This window comes from Festucalex cinctus, chromosome 17 (assembly GCF_051991245.1).
Source record: "Festucalex cinctus isolate MCC-2025b chromosome 17, RoL_Fcin_1.0, whole genome shotgun sequence".
Taxonomy (NCBI): Eukaryota; Metazoa; Chordata; class Actinopteri; order Syngnathiformes; family Syngnathidae; genus Festucalex; species Festucalex cinctus.
This window is the reverse complement of record NC_135427.1, coordinates 6,453,144-6,471,647: the sequence shown is the minus strand read 5'-3', so window position 1 is coordinate 6,471,647 and position 18,504 is coordinate 6,453,144. Positions and strand designations below refer to the sequence as shown.

The 18,504-nt window shown below is 31.9% G+C and overlaps 1 protein-coding gene across 1 annotated transcript in view; it reads right to left on the bottom strand.

Moving 5' to 3' along the window:
* The window catches only part of cbx7b (chromobox homolog 7b), an 87,061-nt gene extending 68,944 nt beyond the window's left edge, over positions 1-18,117 (bottom strand). Inside the window, exon 1 of the mRNA XM_077502200.1 lies at positions 17,802-18,117. Coding sequence (XP_077358326.1) covers positions 17,802-17,870 — 69 coding nt within the window. The 5' untranslated portion in view covers positions 17,871-18,117. The remainder of the gene's footprint in view (positions 1-17,801) is intronic.
* Positions 18,118-18,504: the final 387 nt, after the last annotated feature.

Sequence of the window (18,504 nt, the reverse complement as noted above, 5' to 3'; positions counted from 1 at the left end):
AAAAAAAAAAAAAGCCGTACTATACATGGTCGTTTTTTTGTCAGAAAAAAAAGCCTTACTATACATGGTCGTTTTTTTGTCGGAAAAAAAAGCCTTACTATACATGGTCATTTTTTATTGGGAAAAAAAAGCCTTACTATACATGGTCGTTTTTTTGTCGGAAAAAAAAGCCTTACTATACATGGTCGTTTTTTTGTCGGAAAAAAAAGCCTTACTATACATGGTCGTTTTTTTGTCGGAAAAAAAAGCCTTACTATACATGGTCGTTTTTTTGGGCGAAAAAAAAAGCCTTACTATACATGGTCGTTTTTTTGTCGAAAAAAAAAGCCTTACAATACATGGTCGTTTTTTTGTCGGAAAAAAAAGCCTTACTATACATGGTCGTTTTTTTGTCGGAAAAAAAAAGCCTTACTATACATGGTCGTTTTTTTATCAGAAAAAAAAGCCTTACTATACATGGTCGTTTTTTTGTCGGAAAAAAAGGCCTTACTATACATGGTCGTTTTTTTGTCGAAAAAAAAAGCCTGACTATACATGGTCGTTTTTTTGTCAGAAAAAAAAGCCTTCTATACATGGTCGTTTTTTTGTCGGAAAAAAAAGCCTTACTATACATGGTCGTTTTTTTGTCGGGAAAAAAAGTCTTACTATACATGGTCGTTTTTTTGTCAGAAAAAAAAGCCTTACTATACATGGTCGTTTTTTTGTCGGAAAAAAAGGCCTTACTATACATAGTCGTTTTTTTGTCGAAAAAAAAAGCCTTACTATACATGGTCGTTTTTTTGTCGGAAAAAAAAGTCTTACTATACATGGTCGTTTTTCTGTCAGAAAAAAAAAGCCTTACTATACATGGTCGTTTTTTTTGTCAGGAAAAAAAAGCCTTACTATACATGGTCGTTTTTATGTCGAAAAAAAAAGCCTTACTATACATGGTCGTTTTTTTGTCAGAAAAAAAAGCCTTACTATACCTGGTCGTTTTTTTGTCAGAAAAAAAAGCCTTACTATACATGGTCGTTTTTTTGTCGGAAAAAAAAGCCTTACTATACATGGTCGTTTTTATGTCAAAAAAAAAAAAGCCTTACTATACATGGTCGTTTTTTTGTCAGAAAAAAAAGCCTTACTATACATGGCCGTTTTTTTGTCGGAAAAAAAAGCCTTACTATACATGGTCGTTTTTTTGTCGGAAAAAAAAGCCTTACTATACATGGTCATTTTTTATTGGGAAAAAAAAGCCTTACTATACATGGTCGTTTTTTTGTCGGAAAAAAAAGCCTTACTATACATGGTCGTTTTTTTGTCGGAAAAAAAAAAGCCTTACTATACATGGTCGTTTTTTGGTCGGAAAAAAAAGCCTTACTATACATGGTCGTTTTTTTTGGCGAAAAAAAAAGCCTTACTATACATGGTCATTTTTTATTGGGAAAAAAGCCTTACTATACATGGTCATTTTTTGTCTGAAAAAAAGCCTTACTATACATGGTCGTTTTTTTGTCGGAAAAAAAAGCCTTAGTATACATGGTCGTTTTTTTGTCGGAAAAAAAAGCCTTACTATACATGGTCGTTTTTTTTGGCGAAAAAAAAAGCCTTACTATACATGGTCGTTTTTTTTGTCGGAAAAAAAAGCCTTACTATACATGGTCGTTTTTTTGTCAGAAAAAAAAGCCTTACTATACATGGTCGTTTTTTTGTCGGAAAAAAAAGCCTTACTATACATGGTCGTTTTTTTGTCGGAAAAAAAAGCCTTACTATACATGGTCATTTTTTATTGGGAAAAAAGCCTTACTATACATGGTCGTTTTTTTGTCAGAAAAAAAAGCCTTACTATACATGGTCGTTTTTTTGTCGGAAAAAAAAGCCTTAGTATACATGGTCGTTTTTTTGTCGGAAAAAAAAGCCTTACTATACATGGTCGTTTTTTTGTCGGAAAAAAAAGCCTTACTATACATGGTCGTTTTTTTGTCGAAAAAAAAAAAGCCTTACTATACATGGTCGTTTTTTTGTCGGAAAAAAAAGCCTTACTATACATGGTCATTTTTTATTGGGAAAAAAAAGCCTTACTATACATGGTCGTTTTTTTGTCGGAAAAAAAAGCCTTACTATACATGGTCGTTTTTTTGTCGGAAAAAAAAAAGCCTTACTATACATGGTCGTTTTTTGGTCGGAAAAAAAAGCCTTACTATACATGGTCGTTTTTTTTGGCGAAAAAAAAAGCCTTACTATACATGGTCATTTTTTATTGGGAAAAAAGCCTTACTATACATGGTCATTTTTTGTCTGAAAAAAAGCCTTACTATACATGGTCGTTTTTTTGTCGGAAAAAAAAGCCTTAGTATACATGGTCGTTTTTTTGTCGGAAAAAAAAGCCTTACTATACATGGTCGTTTTTTTTGGCGAAAAAAAAAGCCTTACTATACATGGTCGTTTTTTTTGTCGGAAAAAAAAGCCTTACTATACATGGTCGTTTTTTTGTCAGAAAAAAAAGCCTTACTATACATGGTCGTTTTTTTGTCGGAAAAAAAAGCCTTACTATACATGGTCGTTTTTTTGTCGGAAAAAAAAGCCTTACTATACATGGTCATTTTTTATTGGGAAAAAAGCCTTACTATACATGGTCGTTTTTTTGTCAGAAAAAAAAGCCTTACTATACATGGTCGTTTTTTTGTCGGAAAAAAAAGCCTTAGTATACATGGTCGTTTTTTTGTCGGAAAAAAAAGCCTTACTATACATGGTCGTTTTTTTGTCGGAAAAAAAAGCCTTACTATACATGGTCGTTTTTTTGTCGAAAAAAAAAAAGCCTTACTATACATGGTCGTTTTTTTGTCGGAAAAAAAAGCCTTACTATACATGGTCGTTTTTTTGTCGGGAAAAAAAGCCTTACTATACATGGTCGTTTTTTTGTCGAAAAAAAAAGCCTTACTATACATGGTCGTTTTTTTGTCGGAAAAAAAAGCCTTACTATACATGGTCGTTTTTTTGTCGAAAAAGAAAGCCTTACTATACATGGTCGTTTTTTTGCCGGAAAAAAAAGCCTTACTATACATGGTCGTTTTTTTGTCGAAAAAAAAAGCCTTACTATACATGGTCGTTTTTTTGTCTGAAAAAAAAGTCTTACTATACATGGTCGTTTTTTTGTCGGAAAAAAAAGTCTTACTATACATGGTCGTTTTTTTGTCGGAAAAAAAAGCCTTACTATACATGGTCGTTTTTTTGTCGGGAAAAAAAGTCTTACTATACATGGTCGTTTTTTTGTCAGAAAAAAAAGCCTTACTATACATGGTCGTTTTTTTGTCGGAAAAAAAGGCCTTACTATACATAGTCGTTTTTTTGTCGAAAAAAAAAGCCTTACTATACATGGTCGTTTTTTTGTCGGAAAAAAACGTCTTACTATACATGGTCGTTTTTCTGTCAGAAAAAAAAGCCTTACTATACATGGTCGTTTTTTTTTGTCAGGAAAAAAAAGCCTTACTATACATGGTCGTTTTTATGTCGAAAAAAAAAGCCTTACTATACATGGTCGTTTTTTTGTCAGAAAAAAAAGCCTTACTATACATGGTCGTTTTTTTGTCAGAAAAAAAAGCCTTACTATACATGGTCGTTTTTTTGTCGGAAAAAAAAGCCTTACTATACATGGTCGTTTTTATGTCAAAAAAAAAAAAAGCCTTACTATACATGGTCGTTTTTTTGTCAGAAAAAAAAGCCTTACTATACATGGCCGTTTTTTTGTCGGAAAAAAAAGCCTTACTATACATGGTCGTTTTTTTGTCGGAAAAAAAAGCCTTACTATACATGGTCATTTTTTATTGGGAAAAAAAAGCCTTACTATACATGGTCGTTTTTTTGTCGGAAAAAAAAGCCTTACTATACATGGTCGTTTTTTTGTCGGAAAAAAAAAAGCCTTACTATACATGGTCGTTTTTTGGTCGGAAAAAAAAGCCTTACTATACATGGTCGTTTTTTTTGGCGAAAAAAAAAGCCTTACTATACATGGTCGTTTTTTTGTCTGAAAAAAAAGCCTTACTTATTCATGGTCATTTTTTATTGGGAAAAAAGCCTTACTATACATGGTCATTTTTTGTCTGAAAAAAAGCCTTACTATACATGGTCGTTTTTTTGTCGGAAAAAAAAGCCTTACTATACATGGTCGTTTTTTTGTCAGAAAAAAAAATTCTTACTATACATGGTCGTTTTTTTGTCGGAAAAAAAAGCCTTACTATACATGGTCGTTTTTTTGTCGGAAAAAAAAGCCTTACTATACATGGTCGTTTTTTTGTCGGAAAAAAAAGCCTTACTATACATGGTCGTTTTTTTGTCGGAAAAAAAAGCCTTACTATACATGGTCGTTTTTTTGTCGGAAAAAAAAGCCTTACTATACATGGTCGTTTTTTTGTCGAAAAAAAAAGCCTTACTATACATGGTCGTTTTTTTGTCTGAAAAAAAAGTCTTACTATACATGGTCGTTTTTTTGTCGGAAAAAAAAGTCTTACTATACATGGTCGTTTTTTTGTCGGAAAAAAAAGCCTTACTATACATGGTCGTTTTTTTGTCGGGAAAAAAAGTCTTACTATACATGGTCGTTTTTTTGTCAGAAAAAAAAGCCTTACTATACATGGTCGTTTTTTTGTCGGAAAAAAAGGCCTTACTATACATAGTCGTTTTTTTGTCGAAAAAAAAAGCCTTACTATACATGGTCGTTTTTTTGTCGGAAAAAAAAGTCTTACTATACATGGTCGTTTTTCTGTCAGAAAAAAAAGCCTTACTATACATGGTCGTTTTTTTTGTCAGGAAAAAAAAGCCTTACTATACATGGTCGTTTTTATGTCGAAAAAAAAAGCCTTACTATACATGGTCGTTTTTTTGTCAGAAAAAAAAGCCTTACTATACATGGTCGTTTTTTTGTCAGAAAAAAAAGCCTTACTATACATGGTCGTTTTTTTGTCGGAAAAAAAAGCCTTACTATACATGGTCGTTTTTATGTCAAAAAAAAAAAAGCCTTACTATACATGGTCGTTTTTTTGTCAGAAAAAAAAGCCTTACTATACATGGCCGTTTTTTTGTCGGAAAAAAAAGCCTTACTATACATGGTCGTTTTTTTGTCGGAAAAAAAAGCCTTACTATACATGGTCATTTTTTATTGGGAAAAAAAAGCCTTACTATACATGGTCGTTTTTTTGTCGGAAAAAAAAGCCTTACTATACATGGTCGTTTTTTTGTCGGAAAAAAAAAAGCCTTACTATACATGGTCGTTTTTTGGTCGGAAAAAAAAGCCTTACTATACATGGTCGTTTTTTTTGGCGAAAAAAAAAGCCTTACTATACATGGTCGTTTTTTTGTCTGAAAAAAAAGCCTTACTTATTCATGGTCATTTTTTATTGGGAAAAAAGCCTTACTATACATGGTCATTTTTTGTCTGAAAAAAAGCCTTACTATACATGGTCGTTTTTTTGTCGGAAAAAAAAGCCTTACTATACATGGTCGTTTTTTTGTCAGAAAAAAAAATTCTTACTATACATGGTCGTTTTTTTGTCGGAAAAAAAAGCCTTACTATACATGGTCGTTTTTTTGTCGGAAAAAAAAGCCTTACTATACATGGTCGTTTTTTTGTCGGAAAAAAAAGCCTTACTATACATGGTCGTTTTTTTGTCGGAAAAAAAAGCCTTACTATACATGGTCGTTTTTTTGTCGGAAAAAAAAGTCTTACTATACATGGTCGTTTTTTTGTCAGAATAAAAAGCCTTACTATACATGGTCGTTTTTTTGTCGAAAAAAAAAGCCTTAGTATACATGGTCTTTTTTTTGTCGGAAAAAAAAGCCTTACTATACATGGTCGTTTTTTTGTCGGAAAAAAAAGCCTTACTATACATGGTCGTTTTTTTGTCAAAAAAAAAAGCCTTACTATACATGGTCGTTTTTTTGTCGGAAAAAAAAGCCTTACTATACATGGTCGTTTTTTTGTCAAAAAAAAAAGCCTTACTATACATGGTCGATTTTTTGTCGGAAAAAAAAGCCTTACTATACATGGTTGTTTTTTTGTCGTGAAAAAAAGCCTTACTATACATGGTCGTTTTTTTGTCGAAAAAAAAAGCCTTACTATACATGGTCGTTTTTTTGTCGGAAAAAAAAGCCTTACTATACATGGTCGTTTTTTTGTCGAAAAAAAAAGCCTTACTATACATGGTCGTTTTTTTGTCGGAAAAAAAAGCCTTACTATACATGGTCGTTTTTTTGTCGAAAAAAAAAAGCCTTACTATACATGGTCGTTTTTTTGTCGGAAAAAAAAGTCTTACTATACATGGTCGTTTTTTTGTCGGAAAAAAAAGTCTTACTATACATGGTCGTTTTTTTGTCAGAAAAAAAAGCCTTACTATACATGGTCGTTTTTTTGTCGGAAAAAAAAGCCTTACTATACATGGTCGTTTTTTTGTCTGAAAAAAAAGCCTTACTATACATGGTCGTTTTTTTGTCGGAAAAAAAAGCCTTACTATACATAATCGTTTTTTTGTCGAAAAAAAAAGCCTTACTATACATGGTCGTTTTTATGTCGAAAAAAAAGCCTTACTATACATGGTCGTTTTTATGTCGAAAAAAAAAGCCTTACTATACATGGTCGTTTTTTTTGTCGGAAAAAAAAGCCTTACTATGCATGGTCGTTTTTATGTCGAAAAAAAAAGCCCTACTATACATGGTCGTTTTTTTGTCGGAAAAAAAAGCCTTACTATACATGGTCGTTTTTTTGTCGGAAAAAAAAGCCTTACGATACATGGTCGTTTTTACGTCGGAAAAAAAAGCCTTACTATACATGGTCGTTTTTTTGTCGGAAAAAAAAGCCTTACTATATACATGGTCGTTTTTACGTCGGAAAAAAAAAGCCTTACTATACATGGTCGTTTTTTTGTCGGAAAAAAAAGCCTTACTATACATGGTCGTTTTTTTGTCGGAAAAAAAAGCCTTACTATACATGGTCGTTTTTTTGTCGGAAAAAAAAGCCTTACTATACATGGTCGTTTTTTTGTCGGAAAAAAAAGCCTTACTATACATGGTCGTTTTTTTTGTCAGAAAAAAAAGCCTTACTATACATGGTCGTTTTTTTGTCGGAAAAAAAAGCCTTACTATACATGGTCGTTTTTTTGGCGGAAAAAAAAGCCTTACTATACATGGTCGTTTTTTTGTCGGAAAAAAAAGCCTTACTATACATGGTCGTTTTTTTGTCGGAAAAAAAAGTCTTACTATACATGGTCGTTTTTTTGTCAGAATAAAAAGCCTTACTATACATGGTCGTTTTTTTGTCGAAAAAAAAAGCCTTAGTATACATGGTCTTTTTTTTGTCGGAAAAAAAAGCCTTACTATACATGGTCGTTTTTTTGTCGGAAAAAAAAGCCTTACTATACATGGTCGTTTTTTTGTCAAAAAAAAAAGCCTTACTATACATGGTCGTTTTTTTGTCGGAAAAAAAAGCCTTACTATACATGGTCGTTTTTTTGTCAAAAAAAAAAGCCTTACTATACATGGTCGATTTTTTGTCGGAAAAAAAAGCCTTACTATACATGGTCGTTTTTTTGTCGGGAAAAAAAGCCTTACTATACATGGTCGTTTTTTTGTCGAAAAAAAAAGCCTTACTATACATGGTCGTTTTTTTGTCGGAAAAAAAAGCCTTACTATACATGGTCGTTTTTTTGTCGGAAAAAAAAGCCTTACGATACATGGTCGTTTTTACGTCGGAAAAAAAAGCCTTACTATACATGGTCGTTTTTTTGTCGGAAAAAAAAGCCTTACTATATACATGGTCGTTTTTACGTCGGAAAAAAAAGCCTTACTATACATGGTCGTTTTTTTGTCGGAAAAAAAAGCCTTACTATACATGGTCGTTTTTTTGTCGGAAAAAAAAGCCTTACTATACATGGTCGTTTTTTTGTCGGAAAAAAAAGCCTTACTATACATGGTCGTTTTTTTGTCGGAAAAAAAAGCCTTACTATACATGGTCGTTTTTTTTGTCAGAAAAAAAAGCCTTACTATACATGGTCGTTTTTTTGTCGGAAAAAAAAGCCTTACTATACATGGTCGTTTTTTTGGCGGAAAAAAAAGCCTTACTATACATGGTCGTTTTTTTGTCGGAAAAAAAAGCCTTACTATACATGGTCGTTTTTTTGTCGGAAAAAAAAGTCTTACTATACATGGTCGTTTTTTTGTCAGAATAAAAAGCCTTACTATACATGGTCGTTTTTTTGTCGAAAAAAAAAAGCCTTAGTATACATGGTCTTTTTTTTGTCGGAAAAAAAAGCCTTACTATACATGGTCGTTTTTTTGTCGGAAAAAAAAGCCTTACTATACATGGTCGTTTTTTTGTCAAAAAAAAAAAGCCTTACTATACATGGTCGTTTTTTTGTCGGAAAAAAAAGCCTTACTATACATGGTCGTTTTTTTGTCAAAAAAAAAAGCCTTACTATACATGGTCGATTTTTTGTCGGAAAAAAAAGCCTTACTATACATGGTCGTTTTTTTGTCGGGAAAAAAAGCCTTACTATACATGGTTGTTTTTTTGTCGAAAAAAAAAGCCTTACTATACATGGTCGTTTTTTTGTCGGAAAAAAAAGCCTTACTATACATGGTCGTTTTTTTGTCGAAAAAAAAAGCCTTACTATACATGGTCGTTTTTTTGTCGGAAAAAAAAGCCTTACTATACATGGTCGTTTTTTTGTCGAAAAAAAAAGCCTTACTATACATGGTCGTTTTTTTGTCGGAAAAAAAAGTCTTACTATACATGGTCGTTTTTTTGTCGGAAAAAAAAGTCTTACTATACATGGTCGTTTTTTTGTCAGAAAAAAAAGCCTTACTATACATGGTCGTTTTTTTGTCGGGAAAAAAAAGCCTTACTATACATGGTCGTTTTTTTGTCTGAAAAAAAAGCCTTACTATACATGGTCGTTTTTTTGTCGGAAAAAAAAGCCTTACTATACATAATCGTTTTTTTGTCGAAAAAAAAAGCCTTACTATACATGGTCGTTTTTTTGTCGGAAAAAAAAGCCTTACTATACATGGTCGTTTTTATGTCGAAAAAAAAGCCTTACTATACATGGTCGTTTTTATGTCGAAAAAAAAAGCCTTACTATACATGGTCGGTTTTTTTGTCGGAAAAAAAAGCCTTACTATACATGGTCGTTTTTATGTCGAAAAAAAAAGCCCTACTATACATGGTCGTTTTTTTGTCGGAAAAAAAAGCCTTACTATACATGGTCGTTTTTTTGTCGGAAAAAAAAGCCTTACTATACATGGTCGTTTTTTTGTCGGAAAAAAAAGCCTTACGATACATGGTCGTTTTTACGTCGGAAAAAAAAGCCTTACTATACATGGTCGTTTTTTTGTCGGAAAAAAAAGCCTTACTATATACATGGTCGTTTTTACGTCGGAAAAAAAAGCCTTACTATACATGGTCGTTTTTTTGTCGGAAAAAAAAGCCTTACTATACATGGTCGTTTTTTTGTCGGAAAAAAAAGCCTTACTATACATGGTCGTTTTTTTGTCGGAAAAAAAAGCCTTACTATACATGGTCGTTTTTTTGTCGGAAAAAAAAGCCTTACTATACATGGTCGTTTTTTTTGTCAGAAAAAAAAGCCTTACTATACATGGTCGTTTTTTTGTCGGAAAAAAAAGCCTTACTATACATGGTCGTTTTTTTGTCGGAAAAAAAAGCCTTACTATACATGGTCGTTTTTTTGTCGGAAAAAAAAGCCTTACTATACATGGTCGTTTTTTTGTCGGAAAAAAAAGTCTTACTATACATGGTCGTTTTTTTGTCAGAATAAAAAGCCTTACTATACATGGTCGTTTTTTTGTCGAAAAAAAAAGCCTTAGTATACATGGTCTTTTTTTTGTCGGAAAAAAAAGCCTTACTATACATGGTCGTTTTTTTGTCGGAAAAAAAAGCCTTACTATACATGGTCGTTTTTTTGTCAAAAAAAAAAGCCTTACTATACATGGTCGTTTTTTTGTCGGAAAAAAAAGCCTTACTATACATGGTCGTTTTTTTGTCAAAAAAAAAAGCCTTACTATACATGGTCGATTTTTTGTCGGAAAAAAAAGCCTTACTATACATGGTCGTTTTTTTGTCGGGAAAAAAAGCCTTACTATACATGGTCGTTTTTTTGTCGAAAAAAAAAGCCTTACTATACATGGTCGTTTTTTTGTCGGAAAAAAAAGCCTTACTATACATGGTCGTTTTTTTGTCGAAAAAAAAAGCCTTACTATACATGGTCGTTTTTTTGTCGGAAAAAAAAGCCTTACTATACATGGTCGTTTTTTTGTCGAAAAAAAAAGCCTTACTATACATGGTCGTTTTTTTGTCGGAAAAAAAAGTCTTACTATACATGGTCGTTTTTTTGTCGGAAGAAAAAGTCTTACTATACATGGTCGTTTTTTTGTCAGAAAAAAAAGCCTTACTATACATGGTCGTTTTTTTGTCGGAAAAAAAAGCCTTACTATACATGGTCGTTTTTTTGTCTGAAAAAAAAGCCTTACTATACATGGTCGTTTTTTTGTCGGAAAAAAAAGCCTTACTATACATAATCGTTTTTTTGTCGAAAAAAAAAGCCTTACTATACATGGTCGTTTTTTTGTCGGAAAAAAAAGCCTTACTATACATGGTCGTTTTTATGTCGAAAAAAAAGCCTTACTATACATGGTCGTTTTTATGTCGAAAAAAAAAGCCTTACTATACATGGTCGGTTTTTTTGTCGGAAAAAAAAGCCTTACTATACATGGTCGTTTTTATGTCGAAAAAAAAAGCCTTACTATACATGGTCGTTTTTTTGTCGGAAAAAAAAGCCTTACTATACATGGTCGTTTTTTTGTCGGAAAAAAAAGCCTTACTATACATGGTCGTTTTTTTGTCGGAAAAAAAAGCCTTACGATACATGGTCGTTTTTACGTCGGAAAAAAAAGCCTTACTATACATGGTCGTTTTTTTGTCGGAAAAAAAAGCCTTACTATACATGGTCGTTTTTTTGTCGGAAAAAAAAGCCTTACTATACATGGTCGTTTTTTTGTCGGAAAAAAAAGCCTTACTATACATGGTCGTTTTTTTTGTCAGAAAAAAAAGCCTTACTATACATGGTCGTTTTTTTGTCGGAAAAAAAAGCCTTACTATACATGGTCGTTTTTTTGTCGGAAAAAAAAGCCTTACTATACATGGTCGTTTTTTTGTCGGAAAAAAAAGCCTTACTATACATGGTCGTTTTTATGTCGGAAAAAAAAGCCTTACTATACATGGTCGTTTTTTTGACGGAAAAAAAAGCCTTACTATACATGGTCGTTTTTTTGTCGGAAAAAAAAGCCTTACTATACATGGCCGTTTTTTTGTCGGAAAAAAAAGCCTTACTATACATGGTCATTTTTTATTGGGAAAAAAAAGCCTTACTATACATGGTCGTTTTTTTGTCGGAAAAAAAAGCCTTACTATACATGGTCGTTTTTTTGTCGGAAAAAAAAAGCCTTACTATACATGGTCGTTTTTTGGTCGGAAAAAAAAGCCTTACTTATTCATGGTCATTTTTTATTGGGAAAAAAGCCTTACTATACATGGTCATTTTTTGTCTGAAAAAAAGCCTTACTATACATGGTCGTTTTTTTGTCGGAAAAAAAAGCCTTACTATACATGGTCATTTTTTATTGGGAAAAAAGCCTTACTATACATGGTCGTTTTTTTGTCAGAAAAAAAAATTCTTACTATACATGGTCGTTTTTTTGTCGAAAAAAAAAGCCTTACTATACATGGTCGTTTTTTTGTCGGAAAAAAAAGCCTTACTATACATGGTCGTTTTTTTGTCGGAAAAAAAAGTCTTACTATACATGGTCGTTTTTTTGTCAGAATAAAAAGCCTTACTATAGATGGTCGTTTTTTTGTCGAAAAAAAAAGCCTTAGTATACATGGTCTTTTTTTTGTCGGAAAAAAAAGCCTTACTATACATGGTCGTTTTTTTGTCGGAAAAAAAAGCCTTACTATACATGGTCGTTTTTTTGTCAAAAAAAAAAGCCTTACTATACATGGTCGTTTTTTTGTCGGAAAAAAAAGCCTTACTATACATGGTCGTTTTTTTGTCGGGAAAAAAAGCCTTACTATACATGGTCGTTTTTTTGTCGAAAAAAAAAGCCTTACTATACATGGTCGTTTTTTTGTCGGAAAAAAAAGCCTTAGTATACATGGTCTTTTTTTTGTCGGAAAAAAAAGCCTTACTATACATGGTCGTTTTTTTGTCGGAAAAAAAAGCCTTACTATACATGGTCGTTTTTTTGTCAAAAAAAAAAGCCTTCCTATACATGGTCGTTTTTTTGTCGGAAAAAAAAGCCTTACTATACATGGTCGTTTTTTTGTCGGAAAAAAAAGCCTTACTATACATGGTCGTTTTTTTGTCGAAAAAAAAAGCCTTACTATACATGGTCGTTTTTTTGTCAGAATAAAAAGCCTTACTATACATGGTCGTTTTTTTGTCGGAAAAAAAAGCCTTAGTATACATGGTCTTTTTTTTGTCGGAAAAAAAAGCCTTACTATACATGGTCGTTTTTTTGTCGGAAAAAAAAGCCTTACTATACATGGTCGTTTTTTTGTCAAAAAAAAAAGCCTTACTATACATGGTCGTTTTTTTGTCGGAAAAAAAAGCCTTACTATACATGGTCGTTTTTTTGTCGGGAAAAAAAGCCTTACTATACATGGTCGTTTTTTTGTCGAAAAAAAAAGCCTTACTATACATGGTCGTTTTTTTGTCGGAAAAAAAAGCCTTACTATACATGGTCGTTTTTTTGTCGAAAAAAAAAGCCTTACTATACATGGTCGTTTTTTTGTCGGAAAAAAAAGCCTTACTATACATGGTCGTTTTTTTGTCGAAAAAAAAAGCCTTACTATACATGGTCGTTTTTTTGTCGGAAAAAAAAGTCTTACTATACATGGTCGTTTTTTTGTCGGAAAAAAAAGTCTTACTATACATGGTCGTTTTTTTGTCAGAAAAAAAAGCCTTACTATACATGGTCGTTTTTTTGTCGGAAAAAAAAGCCTTACTATACATGGTCGTTTTTTTGTCTGAAAAAAAAGCCTTACTATACATGGTCGTTTTTTTGTCGGAAAAAAAAGCCTTACTATACATAATCGTTTTTTTGTCGAAAAAAAAAGCCTTACTATACATGGTCGTTTTTTTGTCGGAAAAAAAAGCCTTACTATACATGGTCGTTTTTATGTCGAAAAAAAAGCCTTACTATACATGGTCGTTTTTATGTCGAAAAAAAAAGCCTTACTATACATGGTCGGTTTTTTTGTTGGAAAAAAAAGCCTTACTATACATGGTCGTTTTTATGTCGAAAAAAAAAGCCTTACTATACATGGTCGTTTTTTTGTCGGAAAAAAAAGCCTTACTATACATGGTCGTTTTTTTGTCGGAAAAAAAAGCCTTACTATACATGGCCGTTTTTTTGTCGGAAAAAAAAGCCTTACGATACATGGTCGTTTTTACGTCGGAAAAAAAAGCCTTACTATACATGGTCGTTTTTTTGTCGGAAAAAAAAGCCTTACTATATACATGGTCGTTTTTACGTCGGAAAAAAAAGCCTTACTATACATGGTCGTTTTTTTGTCGGAAAAAAAAGCCTTACTATACATGGTCGTTTTTTTGTCGGAAAAAAAAGCCTTACTATACATGGTCGTTTTTTTGTCGGAAAAAAAAGCCTTACTATACATGGTCGTTTTTTTGTCGGAAAAAAAGCCTTACTATACATGGTCGTTTTTTTTGTCAGAAAAAAAAGCCTTACTATACATGGTCGTTTTTTTGTCGGAAAAAAAAGCCTTACTATACATGGTCGTTTTTTTGTCAGAAAAAAAAGCCTTACTATACATGGTCGTTTTTTTTGACGGAAAAAAAAGCCTTACTATACATGGTCGTTTTTATGTCGGAAAAAAAAGCCTTACTATACATGGTCGTTTTTTTGACGGAAAAAAAAGCCTTACTATACATGGTCGTTTTTTTTGTCAGAAAAAAAAGCCTTACTATACATGGTCGTTTTTTTGTCGGAAAAAAAAGCCTTACTATACATGGTCGTTTTTTTGTCAGAAAAAAAAGCCTTACTATACATGGTCGTTTTTTTTGACGGAAAAAAAAGCCTTACTATACATGGTCGTTTTTATGTCGGAAAAAAAAGCCTTACTATACATGGTCGTTTTTTTGACGGAAAAAAAAGCCTTACTATACATGGTCGTTTTTACGTCAGAAAAAAAAGCCTTACTATACATGGTCGTTTTTTTGTCGGAAAAAAAAGCCTTACTATACATGGTCGTTTTTTTGTCGGAAAAAAAAGCCTTACTATACATGGTCGTTTTTTTGTCAGAAAAAAAAGCCTTACTATACATGGTCGTTTTTTTGTCGGAAAAAAAAGCCTTACTATACATGGTCTTTTTTTTTGTCAGAAAAAAAAGCCTTACTATACATGGTCGTTTTTTTGTCGGAAAAAAAAGCCTTACTATACATGGTCGTTTTTTGTCGGAAAAAAAAGCCTTACTATACATGGTCGTTTTTATGTCGGGAAAAAAAAGCCTTACTATACATGGTCGTTTTTTTGTCGGAAAAAAAAGCCTTACTATACATGGTCGTTTTTTTGTCAGAAAAAAAAGCCTTACTATACATGGTCGTTTTTTTGACGGAAAAAAAAGCCTTACTATACATGGTCGTTTTTATGTCGGAAAAAAAAGCCTTACTATACATGGTCGTTTTTTTGACGGAAAAAAAAGCCTTACTATACATGGTCGTTTTTACGTCGGAAAAAAAAGCCTTACTATACATGGTCGTTTTTTTGTCGGAAAAAAAAGCCTTACTATACATGGTCGTTTTTTTTGTCAGAAAAAAAAGCCTTACTATACATGGTCTTTTTTTTGTCGAAAAAAAAAAGCCTTACTATATATACATGGTCGTTTTTTTGTCGGAAAAAAAAGCCTTACTATACATGGTCGTTTTTTTGTCGAAAAAAAAAGCCTTACTATACATGGTCGTTTTTTTGTCGGAAAAAAAAGCCTTACTATACATGGTCGTTTTTTTGTCGGAAAAAAAAGCCTTACTATACATGGTCGTTTTTATGTCGAAAAAAAAAGCCTTGCTATACATGGTTGTTTTTTTGTCGGAAAAAAAAGCCTTACTATACATGGTCGTTTTTTTGTCGGAAAAAAAAGTCTTACTATACATGGTCGTTTTTTTGTCAGAAAAAAAAGCCTTACTATACATGGTCGTTTTTTTGTCGGAAAAAAAAGCCTTACTATACATGGTCGTTTTTTTGTCGGAAAAAAAAGCCTTACTGTACATGGTCGTTTTTTTGTCGGAAAAAAAAGTCTTACTATACATGGTCGTTTTTTTGTCAGAAAAAAAAGCCTTACTATACATGGTCGTTTTTTTGTCGGAAAAAAAAGCCTTACTATACATGGTCGTTTTTTTGTCGGAAAAAAAAGCCTTACTATACATGGTCGTTTTTTTGTCGGGAAAAAAAGCCTTACTATACATGGTCGTTTTTTTGTCGGAAAAAAAAGTCTTACTATACATGGTCGTTTTTTTGTCAGAAAAAAAAGCCTTACTATACATGGTCGTTTTTTTGTCTGAAAAAAAAGCCTTACTATACATGGCCTTTTATTTAAAAAACAAACAAACATGGTCGTTTATTAAAAAAAACAAAAAACAAAAAAAACACCTTACTATACATGGTCGTTTTTTTGTCGGAAAAAAAAGTCTTACTATACATGGTCGTTTTTTTGTCAGAAAAAAAAGCCTTACTATACATGGTCGTTTTTTTGTCGGAAAAAAAAGCCTTACTATACATGGTCGTTTTTTTGTCGGAAAAAAAAGCCTTACTGTACATGGTCGTTTTTTTGTCGGAAAAAAAAGCCTTACTATACATGGTCGTTTTTTTGTCAGAAAAAAAAGCCTTACTATACATGGTCGTTTTTTTGTCGGAAAAAAAAGCCTTACTATACATGGTCGTTTTTTTGTCGGAAAAAAAAGCCTTACTATACATGGTCGTTTTTTTGTCGGGAAAAAAAGCCTTACTTTACATGGTCGTTTTTTTGTCGGAAAAAAAAGTCTTACTATACATGGTCGTTTTTTTGTCAGAAAAAAAAGCCTTACTATACATGGTCGTTTTTTTGTCTGAAAAAAAAGCCTTACTATATACATGGCCTTTTATTTAAAAAACAAACAAACATGGTCGTTTATTAAAAAAAACAAAAAACAAAAAAAACACCTTACTATACATGGTCGTTTATTTAAAAAAAAAATAAAAAAAACTTACTATGCATGGTCATTTATTAAAAAAATAAAATAAATAAATAAATAAATAAAAAACACCTTACTATACATGGTCGTTTATTTAAAAAAAAAAATAAAATTACTATGCATGGTCATTTATTTAAAAAAATAAAAAAATAAAAAATTAAATAAAAAAAGTCTTACTATACATGGTCGTTTTTTTGTCAGAAAAAAAAGCCTTACTATACATGGTCGTTTTTTTGTCGGAAAAAAAAGCCTTACTATACATGGTCGTTTTTTTGTCGGAAAAAAAAGCCTTACTGTACATGGTCGTTTTTTTGTCGGAAAAAAAAGTCTTACTATACATGGTCGTTTTTTTGTCAGAAAAAAAAGCCTTACTATACATGGTCGTTTTTTTGTCGGAAAAAAAAGCCTTACTATACATGGTCGTTTTTTTGTCGGAAAAAAAAACCTTACTATACATGGTCGTTTTTTTGTCAGAAAAAAAAGCCTTACTATACATGGTCGTTTTTTTGTCGGAAAAAAAAGCCTTACTATACATGGTCGTTTTTTTGTCGGAAAAAAAAGCCTTACTATACATGGTCGTTTTTTTGTCGGGAAAAAAAGCCTTACTATACATGGTCGTTTTTTTGTCTGAAAAAAAAGCCTTACTATACATGGCCTTTTATTTAAAAAACAAACAAACATGGTCGTTTATTAAAAAAAACAAAAAACAAAAAAAACACCTTACTATACATGGCCGTTTATTTAAAAAAAAAAAAAAAAAAAACTTACTATGCATGGTCATTTATTTAAAAAAAAATCAAATAAAATAAATAAATAAAAAACACCTTACTATACATGGTCGTTTATTTAAAAAAAAAAAAAAAATTACTATGCATGGTCATTTATTTAAAAAAATAAAAAAATAAAAAATTAAATAAAAAACATCTTACTATACATGGCCTTTTATTAAAAAAAAAGAAAGAAAAAAAACACCTTACTATACATGGTCATTTATTTAAAAAAAATAAAAATAAATTACTATGCATGGTCATTTATTTAAAAAAATAAAAAAATTAAAAATTAAATAAAAAAACACCTTACTATACATGGTCGTTTATTTAAAAAAAATAAAAAAAACTTACTATACATGGTCATTTATTAAAAAAATAAATAAATAAAATAAATAAATAAAAAAAGCCTTACTATACATGGCCGTTTATTTAAAAAAAAAAAAAAATTACTATGCATGGTCATTTATTAAAAAAAATAAAAAAATAAAAAATTAAATAAAAAACACCTTACTATAACAACACTTTACTAAAACAACAACAGGCCTCCGCAAAAAGCTTGTCCAGCTGTTCGTCTTAAGAAAGTGGACATACAATAAAGCAGCTGCGCAACAACTCACCAGCATCCTCTTTCAAGTCAATTCGGTAAGCAGCTTATTGCTCTTAGTAGCATGCTTTTATAAAACATTGACTCCGCGCTCTTGCGGCGTATTGACATCAAGGTGAAAGGGCAAATATGTGCGTGAACTGTTACCTTCCGAACTCTTTTCTTCGTGATGGATTCCACGGCGAACACTTGCTCGCCGATAGCTGACAGCTCCATCAAGTGCGCGCCTCGGACCTGCCGGTGGTGGTGGTGGGGGGGGGACTAAAAAAAAAAAAAAAGTGGCGTCTTTTCCCGCCTCCAACTAAGCCAACGGGAGCCGCGGCCGCCGGCTTAGGGTGGCGACACTTTGAGGCCCATTGTGATGCCAGCAAGTTGCCCACGCTGGACGGTTTCCGTTGGAAAAGAATCTGCGACACATCTGCACGCAGCACGGCGCAGCGCGACCCCGCCACTCTCGGGGGCGCGCACTCGCGCATGGACGCGCGCGCCCTCCAGTGGTCAGAAGATGAACGTGCACTTCAAGACACTTCATGAGCAACATCGACTTACATTTAGCATCTACTTCGTATCGTAACTTTAGCGCTTTTTAACATTATTTATATATATATATATATATATATATATATATATATATATATATATATATATATATATATATTCCATATACCTGACATCTGATTATAACAACATGCGGTGCTTTTATTGTTAGTATTTAAAAAAAAAAAAAAAAAACTTTCAAGTTTTGATGTGCAATATATATATATATATATTACAATCTGTTGTATATATATAATATGCGTCCCCACTAGTTTATAAACGGCATTCTAATTAATATTCCATTTTTGGAATA